At 40.8% G+C, this 11039-nt stretch overlaps 1 protein-coding gene across 1 annotated transcript; it reads left to right on the top strand.

Moving 5' to 3' along the window:
- The first annotated feature begins 2113 nt into the window (after positions 1-2113).
- LOC122154665 (protein ecdysoneless homolog) lies at positions 2114-9630 on the top strand. Its single transcript, XM_042805008.1, is given in 11 exon segments — positions 2114-2129; positions 2251-2476; positions 3202-3345; positions 3874-3979; positions 4480-4562; positions 5530-5610; positions 6402-6508; positions 7364-7544; positions 7599-7614; positions 8364-8882; positions 9490-9630. Coding segments are annotated over 11 exon segments (1605 nt in total). The 3' UTR covers positions 9616-9630.
- Positions 9631-11039: the final 1409 nt, after the last annotated feature.

The following is an 11039-nucleotide window of genomic DNA, read 5'->3' on the forward strand; positions in this document are numbered from 1 at the left end:
CCTATTCATCCCGTTTTTCGAAATGCTAGTAGCTGGTGCAACTATACGGCATCAAATTTGTCTCGATCTACTAATGCCCCCCTTTTGTTACCCCCAGGAATATTTTTTATTTGTGGGGACAGAGCTTGGCCTATTATTCCTTCTCACATAAGGGGAGGCCCCTGTAGTCTTGGGCGCCTCTCGGTACTCACTCCTAACACCTCCTCAATCTTACAACACCGTCTCACTCATAGAATAAGACGTAGTGTTCATGCCTATACCTCCGACTGCGATGATAAAGTGGATTTTTGGTCTTTCAGTCAGCGTTTTGCAGCCTCATTGTTCCTGCCCGGAGCTGCTGCTGGCAGAGCTTTAGCAACTCTAGACAAACTAGGCTGCTGGCTTGCAAAACAAACTAACGCTACAAGTCAGGCACTGTCTGGTCTCTTATTAGATGTGGATAGCGTTCGCCATGCTACATTACAAAATAGGGCCGCTATAGATTTTTTGCTTTTAGCTCAAGGTCATGGTTGTGAGGATTTTGACGGTATGTGTTGTATGAATCTTTCAGATCATTCTGAGTCAATTCACGCTAGTATACAGCAACTCAAAGAGGGGGTTTCCAAACTTCACCAAGAAGATAGTTGGGATTGGCTGGATAAACTGTTTGGAGGCTGGGGCCTATCAGGATGGTTGAGAAGCCTTGTAAAAATGATTGTGTATGCTTTAGTCGTTTTCATTCTTTTGTTACTTTGTTTACCCTGTTTTTTGCAGTGTGTGCAGAACCTGATAGCCAGCTCAGTGAAAAGGATCCTTGTTGTGCAACAAGAAGGGGGAGATGTCGGGGCAGCCTGGTCTCTCCTTCTAGCAGCGAGACAGAGCTGATTAGGAAGGACGTGCTCAACTTGGCGTCTCGTAACTTGCACAATCTGTAAACAGACTGTCACAACCCTGAAGCCAAGGACGATTTATTCCTGGAGGGCTGGTTTCGTAACTAAAGATAAGCTTGTGCTATAGAAACAAGATGTAGGAGTAGAAGTTAAACAAGAGGAAGAATGCTGTGAGCTAGCAGAAAATTAACTGCAGAAAAAGTCAAGCTGACCTTAGACATTAGCCAATTATGAGCTCAATTTTTGCAATATGTATTAGGTGATTAACCATTGTGCCAATCAGCTTAAAACACACGTCTCTCTTTGTCTGTTTGGAATATAAAAGCGGTTGTTGTGTTCAATAAAGTGGATCCTGCCTTGCATCGAGCTGGGTCTCCGTCTCTCAATCGCAGCACCAAACCACTGCGATGAAATGAATCCAGCGTCATTTGTCTTGACGGAGCTAGTTTTCAGAACGTGCACCTAACCCCCTGCTCTCTGTGCCGCCCTTTCCAGGTGGAGGTGATACTTGGCATCAAAACAAAGTTAACAGGGAGTGCTTAAAAAAAAAGCTGTTCCGGGGCACAAAAGTTAACTTCTTCTCTCCTGTAGTCTCTGAACAAGCTCCCTTTCACCTGACTAGACTAGAGCTTGTGTGTGCCATGAGGTAAAAAACCTAAATCTCTGCTGGTAAAGTTGAAATAAGTAAGGTTCATTGGTTGACTGTAACACTGGTGTACACGCGTGCAACTAGTCTTGTCTGCAGTAGACTTTCATTCTGCAGCCACATCAGCTTGCTGTGGGTGATTGCTAGTCCCAGAGTTTCTTGGCAATGGATTTAAATGAAAGGAACTTACTTTTTCATTACCACAGATTTGTTTAATTTTTTTTCTTTTTTTTTTTTCCCACAAACTCTTAAAAGAAAAGGGGTGGAACACAACACAGGAATTAATTGCAAACCTGTGTCTTGACTCTCAGGGCCATATTTTCCTTCCAGTTGAGGGAACAGAAGAAGGAGTGAGGAAGTTGATAATGTTGCAATCAGTTCTTAGGATGGGGAACCGACAGAGGTCACGTGTAGCACCTGAAACAATGCTTTTCAGTTCCTGTCCTGTTCTTCAGCAGTTAAATTATGCTGATTCTCCTGAAGCAAATCTCTAGTTGAAGAGAAATGTTTGCTATTGCTGTTATTAACGAAACCAAATACATTGGACCAAACGTGTTGCAGTTAAAATAGTTTTTTTTTTTTATTTACTGGTTGGATCATGGTCTGTGGCATCTGTATTTACCTCAACTCGCATTTAAAAAAAAAATGTGCTGTTTTCTGTATTATTTGTACTTCGGTATTCTCTCTGTTTAAACATGTGCATTTGTATATTAAATTAAATTTTCGGCTGCCTAGTGTGTGACTGTTTGATCCTGTCTGATGAGAGTGTTGCTACCTGCCAGGTGTTCTTTTACAAAGGAGAGCTGCACCTCATCCCGCTGTCAGAGACCCAGGAGCAGGAACGTGACCTATCTGCCACCACTCTGACAGTCTCGCAGGCGGTGACGCTGTTGTCCACCTGTTCAGAGGAGTTCCTGGCTGCAGAGCCCATCCCAACAGCAGTGTAGAAGCGCATCAGTGGGTATGTGGGTGTTTCACTTTGGTCTTCTGCAACGGTGAGTTTTGATTCTGGGCTGTCTGAGGTGCTTTCTTGTATTCAGTCATTTTCCTGTTAGGTGTGATAAAGTGGCTTCCTTTTCAGAAACTAGTGTTTTTCTGTGGTCTTCTTCTGAAGAGGGGGACCAGTGCCCTGTAGGCTGTGCTGTGATCTGGGGGCTCTGGAACTGGTTCACTGCTGTGATGCCACACCTGACAAGGACAAGCTTTCTGCCTTCACTTCCTTCTTGTACTGAAAAATCTGGAAGTTCTGTGGGCCTTTAGGAGCCCTTTGAGGAGGGAGAAAAAGGACTGCAAACTAAAGTGTAGAACCATCACGATTTTCAGAGCGATAGCTTCTCACAGGTCTATTCAGCACCATAAGTTATTTTTTGCAAGGATTTGACAGCACGAGCCAGATGACTTCTACACGGTGCAGTGAAGGATGCTGTGGAGTAGGACATGTTAGTCAAGTTCACAGTGATTCATTTTACCAATGTGGGGATTAAATTTTTATTAGCCATGTGTAGTTCTGTATAAACAGACATGCCACGTGTTAGATTAGTGGAGTTTTAACTTTAGTTTAGAATAATCACTGGCATTTGGCCCATAATACAGATTAGTATTAAAGTGAAAATGGGAATATTAGCTTAAAGAGTGGTTTCAGCTTGCGATGCACTTACTACGCTATGTTGTTATTGTACAATACAGGTATCCTGAGAAAATTCAGACCTCATTTCACCGAGCCCACTGCTACCTTCCAGCAGGCATTGTGGCAGTGCTGAGGCAGCGCCCTTCGTTGGTGGCTGCAGCAGTCCAGGCCTTTCACCTGCGAGAGCCTGTGGATTTACGAGCGTGGGGCTCTTTCAGACTTTCCCTCCAGACGAGCGTGTGGTGACCATAGTAGTGATCCTTCTGATGAAACTTGTCACTGAATTAGGTTCTGTAAGTGACAAAGGTTCTGTGGTCAGGTGATACAACTATGTGGATTTAATTGTTAAAATAGAATGTTTTCTGACTTATTTTTTATTTTTGACACTAGACATGCATTTCCAGTTCTTTATGTTAAATAGCTTTTCTGCCTTCAGATTGACATAGCTAGGCTTTCAAATGGCTAATCAGAAGTGCCTCTGAAGTCGGAGGTTACTGTTAGTAGCTCCTCTGCTGGAATGCTCGCTAAGGAAATTCATCTAGTTCTGTGATCAGAGCAGTCTGACAGCACTGCCAGCCAACACCAGGAGTTGCTCCTAACTACCCCTAGGTGTTCATTCCAAGGCTTTTCCCCTTCTCAGCGGTGCTTACGCAGCTCTGTGAAAGCTACTTTAGGAAGTGGTTTATGTTCCTTGTCCAAGCAGTGTTGTGTTGGATATGTTTGCATAACAGAGTTATACCGCTAGCTCCTGAAAATAAGTTTGGGAGTCAAAGTGGATACACGCTGCCCCTCCCATCTCACCCTCAATACAAAGCCTATGAACTGGGCATGAAGCTGGTAATTACTTTTTATGCATTTTGTACTTAGTCTTTAGTTTGCTTGTTTACCTATGTCCAAGAAGTTACTCTGCTTGTAAGTTGCCTGCTTGTACAGAATAATGCGAGCAAATTCAGTTACCATTTTTCTGGAAGTACATTATTGTGGGGGCTTTCTTTTACAGGCTAGAGCACTCTTGTACTTATATAGATTACAAGTACAGGTCAAGCCTTCATGCTTGTATGAGGAGTAGCTTGTGCACTACAGATCTGTCTTCCAGGTTGCTTTTCCCATGTAGAGAAACTTTGCGAAGTCAAAATGAACCATTATTGCTGCAGAAAGACAGATTTCACTTCCAAAGCAAGATACTGCTCCCTGACATATAATCGGGTTTGGCACCTGCTTCTCTCAAGTGGCAGTATCAGGAGCTCGATGGCAGTCAGTTCTTTACGCGGTCATTTAAAGGTGCACTTAAATGTGGCACATCTGGAGAGTCTCATGTTGTTGCATCTCTTATACAGGCCCATGGCTTTGAAATTTTGTGCTCCAAGTGCAGTAAAGTATCTCCTGATTCCAAGAGCAATGTGTTAAAGGTCCCCTGTGGGTGAGATTCCTCAGCAACCTGAAGAAAAGAATTATTTCAGGTGTAGTTGTGTGTGTGTGTTTGTCTTTTAAACATGCCAGGAAAAACATGTTGTAGCTCTTGAACTTGTCTAAGTAGTTACAGCAGGGCAAGAAATCTGGTGCTTCTGTCTGTGGGAAATTATGGATGTCTCTACAGGAGATCTGTGCAGTTTGTTCCCCTTTGAAATGAGTTCATTTCTTTTGGAAATTAAAAAGGAAAAGGCAGGATTTGCAGATGAATTATTCATCTAAAGAAAGTGGAAATACACTGAATAAAGGAAACCACAGTGTGGCTGTGTGTCAGTATAACTGTTTTAACTGTTTTACATTTCATTTGCATGCATTTAGAATTAGATATTCTTTAAGATCTATACTTAACACCCATCGATACATTTGGGGCCATGTAAGTGTATTTTTTGTTTGTGTGGGGCTTTTTGTTTTGTTTTTTTTTTTAAAAGATGCCTTTGATTGCTTATTTGAAGTTTACAAATTGGTCATAAATTGACTACTTATTTGAAGGTTATAGAATCAGACAACTCGGAATGCTTAGGTTAATATCTTGTAAATATAAGAGAAGGAATATGCTTACAGTACTGCAATGCCACTTGTATGGATAGTTCCCCAAAACCAAGAGATTCATTCACAATCCTTGCACAATTGTAACTTGGGCATGGTAAATACACGTGTTGTAAGATCAGTATTTTCTTTGATTGTTTTTAGTGTACACCATATGATATTGTAACACAAGACTTCAATTCATATTTGACAGTGAAAACACCTTATGCCCCTTTCCTATATTCTGTTCCAAGCATACGTGGCACAGCAGTATTACTTGTTGGGATTTTTCTCAGAACTAAATTTCTGTCTGACAAATAGTCATTGTTACGAAGCATGTCTGTGGAAAGGAAGGGGAGGGAGAATTCTTTAGAGAAAGGAAGGGGAGGGAGAAATGAAGGATCTGCTAAATACTTGGAAGTGCTGCACAGGGCAGAAGATTACTTCCAACAGTCTGTTACCAAGCCCGAAAGGTAAGAGCTACTTGAAATTCATGAGTAACCATCCATACGCAGTACCTACAAGTACTTTAATTTACCTTTTTTAATACTTGTTACAAAGAACCCGAACCCTTTTCTCCACTGTACACTTAACATAGGTGCTGTGGCTAAGACATAGGGGTATTAATTCCTCTAGAATACTCTGCTAGTAGAAGTTACTGCTTGAGTAACTATTTATCTTGGTTTTGTAAAATGCTAAGCTATTCCAAGTGGGTTAAGAGGTGACTGAAAAGCATCATTTGGCTGGTTGGTTGTAGAAAGTGTTTAAAAGCTTAATTGAAAATCAATCTTAGTGAATAAGAAATATGGAGTAATCTGTCTCCTTTACTTACGAGAGGCAGCTGGCTGTAAATTTCTCTAAAAGATCAAATCCAAAAAATAAATCATTACAAAAATATCTGAGGGTTTGCCAACTCATAATATCTTGACTGTTAGTTGCTTGAATTTCCAGTCTTGTGCTGTTTGGGATCTGGCAGTCCTAATGTTTACCAAGGCAAAATAAATATAAATAACAAAAGAAGCATGAGAAATTTGCTTTGGAGTCATCAACAAGGAGTAACAGTAACTGACCGTGTCCTGTTTTGGCTAATACTATTGGTGTAGTATTCTGGTACTTTCCCCAGATTCACTTACCTTTTTGATGTCTTTGCACAGAAGGAATCTTGAGGAATTGGAGTGAAAACTTGCGTGTAGTGTGTGTGATGCCACTGGTATCGTAATGCTAGTAAAAATCCATTTCAGTAAATGGAATTTTTTTCGTCTAGCTCTTTTGAAGTGAGCCCAGGTGATGAAATCTTGACACTGCTACAGACAACAACTGTTGATTTGAAGGAATTTGAGAGAGAAGCAGCTTGTCTTTTTCCAGAGGATGGTGAGCCGGATGGGGGGTGGACTGTTCCTATCACAAATGAGTATTTGTTGGGGAAGAGGGTGAATGTTCACAGCACTGTACCAGTCTCTTTGTCGATTTAGTCTCCTACCATGTGACTGCTGGAGGTGTTATTCATGGGCCATCATTTAAGATTAAGGCAACCAGTTCGTTTGTATAAGCTCGGGGCTGTGAACTGGCGAAATACGCAGTCCAGTTTCTGGTTTGATACCACTAGATTGATAACACCGTGCACACTTACACCAGATCAAGTCCTTTGTGTCAACTGGATACCAGACAGGAGGTATTTAAACATTTAAGAATAATAATAAATCAATTCCAATGCTGACAATACAAAGTTAATTACTATCTGGTCTACTCTGATGGCCAATACAAGACCAGCATAAACTTTACATAATAGGTTCTTTTCACTCATGTCACAGGAACGCAGTTGTTGCCAGCGTGCAGCACAGGTCACATCTGGATTTCTGAATGATGCCTTAGCATGCAAATCCAGCATTCAGCATTAATGATTGTAGTGGAAGGTCTCCCTTTATAGTGTAAGCCTTTTCTTCTTTCATTTAGTGGCAGAAGGATTACCTGTGGCTACAACAATTTCTGCTAGTTTGAAGCTGCATGTAGAGCAGAGTTTTAAAGTAGTAAAATAAAATCCGAACACTCTTCTCAGCCTCTCTCTGCCTTATACCCCGTGTTATTTTGTATCAGCACGAAAACTTGACAGTGCAAAAATAAGCTACAAAATGCTAGCAGTACTCTCAGCCATCTGGATTGGGTTTTGTGGCCATTGTGGGCTGACAGATTTGTGCCGAATAACAAATATGCCCTGCATTCTTTCAGATGACAGTTGGCTGGAGATTACAGCAGGTGATCTAGATCAGATGCTGAAGGAGGCAAGAAATGAGTCCCTTCCTTCCTCCAATGAGGAAGAGCAGAAATACGACTTGGAAGCAGTTGCTGAAAGTATGAAGGCTTTTGTATCCAAAGTCTCACCACATGAAGGAGCAGAAATGCCACGGCAGTAGTATTTTTAAGTTTGGTGCGTGGTGTAGAATGTGTTTTCTTTCTGCTGTAGCCCTTTGGTTGATTCTGTAATGCACATACTGTACACCTAGAAGCAGGAGAAAAGAATCAAATCACGGTGGATCCCTGTCATTTCCCAACAGTGGGAGTGCTAACTGAAGATACCTAACTAGTTAGGCAAGAGCAGAATGCCACTAGATTAAGTGCTGGAGTTAAGAAAGTGTGTGTGACTGGTGTGGACAGGCCTTTAATTTTAAAAAACAAAGGGTGAGGTAGGAGCATATTGTCCAAGTTCTTTTTAGTAGCTTTAATATTGAGAAAATAATGCTGTGTAAACTGTATCAAGCGTATAAGGGTCTACTCAATTTATACTCTTAATTGTTTGATCCTTTTTAATTACTGTTAGTGTCAATGTCTGAGTTATAATGTGGACTTTTTTCAGTTATTTAAAAAATAAAGGAACAAAAAAAAAAAAAAAAAAAAAAAAAGGGGGGGCAAACCACTGAGCCTTAAAAGAGACTAGAATGAAGCCTGCGGTGTTCTTTCTAGGCAGGAGACCTCCAAGATTCTCAGCTTTTTAAATCTTTGTCTGAGGTGTAGCACCACCACTTTGTTCCAGAAAGATTCGGGCATGTTTATTTTGGTTCCCTTCGGTGCAATTTTTATTTGACCACAACAAACGGTTAAAGTTGTTGGGTTTATTTTCTCTTTCGTGCCAGGAACTCCTCCCGTTGCTGTTTCGTTCCTAGTTCATACAGGCCTCAGACTTCTAAGCACTTCCAAGACCATCAGTTCAAATGTTCCACCTTCAGTCTAGGCTCGAGAGAAATCTGTATGCCGTATGGCTTATGTCTGTGTCAGCTTATGCAAGCCTAAAAGCTTTATTTATTTAAAAATTTTTTTAGATATCAGGTCACCTGATGAATCCCATGTTACCTTTGATGTAGATTCTTTTACAAAAGCGTTAGTCAGAATTTTAGGTGAGATTGCTTCTTTGTTTCTTTTGTCAGAATATCTCATGGTTATTTGGCTTTCCTGGGTCATCCATCCGTCACCCATGGTCGCTGTGCTGATTTGTTTGCTATCTGTACTGACACAAAATAATATATATGTAGGGGCAGACTCAGAAGAGCTGGATTCTGATGGTCTGGATGAAGAGGAGGAGTTTGATTTCTCGAACAAGGATGATGAAGACTTAGATGTGGAAGATCAAAGGCAAGACCAGAAGGTGCCGCCTAATGAGCTTATAGGCAGTCTCAAGTCATACATGAGTGAGATGGACCGTGAACTGGCACATACCAACGTTGGTAAAAGTTTCACCGTCCAAAAGAGAGGGGTAAGTATGCCTCGAGTTCTAGTTTGTAGCATAAAGTGTTGAGAGCTTTAGTAGGAAAGAGGAATTATGCTAAAAGTGATCATTCCGAGTAATGTAATCAAAAACTTCTGTCTTCTAATCATGTGCTAACTAATTATTAAAAAATAAAATGAAAATCGCACGCGCAAGCAAAATGTGCCGCAGCTGCACCATGGTGTTTTTTCTGGGGGGGTGGGAAGAAAACCAACGTAGGGAAGCTTTAACTTGCACATTGTTTCCAAGACTTAGTTTCATTTCCCTGTTTTACCCTGTTTCAGTAGTAAGGCAAGCAGCTGCAGCTTGACTGTTTGAGTTCCTGTAGAAGATCACTCCCATAGGAAAGTGAGCCAGGACTCAGTAACCCTCTATGTCTTTCTCTTGGAACTTTATCTGTATAATGGAAAGTGATGATTTTTAACTGGCATGCGCATTTGGTGACTAAATTCCTGTCTGTTAAGACAGTGTGGAACATACTGAACTTTGTTGGCTGCAGAGCTGTCTCCTTGTTTTCTTCTCTCTTGTGGTTTGTCTTTTTTTTTTAAACCTGTTCATAAAGTTTGATAAAACTTTGTCTTTATACTTACTATAGGCAAGTTCTGTTAATGCAACTACGTCTCAAAGTGCTGGCCCTGATTCCGGAGCTGAAGATACTGAGTTGACTGAAATAAAAAAGGCCCAAACAATAGGCCTCAAACCAAAGTTGACTTCTGAGTGAATTCCACGACCAGCAACCAGCATCTTATCAGCATGAAATGTAACCCTGGGAACAATCCCTGGGAACTGTAAGTACACAACAGGAAGTAACTATAAATCCCAAATGTAAAGAAAAACAGAAACTCTTCAGACATGCCCAGATCCTGGCCAGATCCGGACACACCTGAGTGAGGCACATCAATCTACCACCTATCTCCCCTGCATTTTGTTTAGACTTGTTTGTTAAACTGTATAAAAGCCGGGCCCCTCACAGCACAGACGCAGACCCCACCTACGAGCGGACGCCCTGCGTGGGACTTCCCAGCTGCCGGGAAAGGCTCTCCGACCCTTCGCTGGGACGGGGCTCCCCAGCTGATGCACGGGTCAGGGTGATGGTAAAGTAGGAGGGCAATTGGTGATGGATCTTTCTTAATCACTATAGCCAGCTTTATGTAGCAATGACTAGGTGCGTTACCTTGCTTATTCTTTCTGCTGCTTTAAACTAAAGTAAAATAAGCCCATTTCTTTAGCTTGGTGTCTGTGTCCTTTGTGTTAACCCCGTCAATTGGCAAAACAGGGGGCTATTGGGTTAGTGTTTCCTCAGATCAATTCCCCCTTTTTCCCAGTAGTAAATATTTTTACTTTTCTTAAAATTTGGATCGTTGTACTAATAACAGCTTTAGCCTAACTCAGTACAAGTAATTGTTCAATTACTTACAGCTGAAGCAAAATTCTACTGTTACTTCTCACAAAACCATTACAGATTTGCTTTGTGATAACCGGGAAAAGAAACCTTTGGGAATTCATGAGGATATTAATGTAAGTATTCTGCCTGCTTGGAGTAAAGAAATTTAAAAAAAAAAAAAACCAAACCAAAACCTTTCAGAGGCATCTAGTTGAAAACTGTGTCAAATTGTGTAATTGTTATCTTCAGAATTAGTAGAAAGGCACTCAATGTAATAGAATAACAACAGTGAAGCTGGGCTTGCTGTTGCTGGTTTATCTTTATAAACATTTGTAAAAGTATACTTAATCCCCTAAATTTTCCAGGGGTAGTATATTTTATTTAGCTTTGACAGTGACTACTTGGGAGTTGTCTAGCTAATAAAACTTCTGTAAGCATGTTGTTAAGCACCTAGCTTCAATGTGTTAGAAGCTGTCAACAGATGTACTGTTACTTTAATACCATCTTCATATCATCTATGAAGTTGATAACACTTGTACTGAAATCCTAGAATAGCCATCACATTAGCACTATTCAGTAAGATGATCAGTAGGGGAAAATAAGCCTATATTAATGCCATCTTTGGTTTGTTTATATTGAGTTTTGTAACAAATAATAAAAATTGGTGATTTGTTTTTTGTTTGGGTTTGTTTTTCTTTCAGTGCCCTAAATGTTCTATGTTTTTGGAGCTTGGGAAGAAGGGAGATGTATCAGTTATGTGA

Source organism: Tyto alba, unplaced genomic scaffold (assembly GCF_018691265.1).
Source record: "Tyto alba isolate M040663 unplaced genomic scaffold, T.alba_DEE_v4.0 Super-Scaffold_43, whole genome shotgun sequence".
NCBI lineage: Eukaryota > Metazoa > Chordata > Aves > Strigiformes > Tytonidae > Tyto > Tyto alba.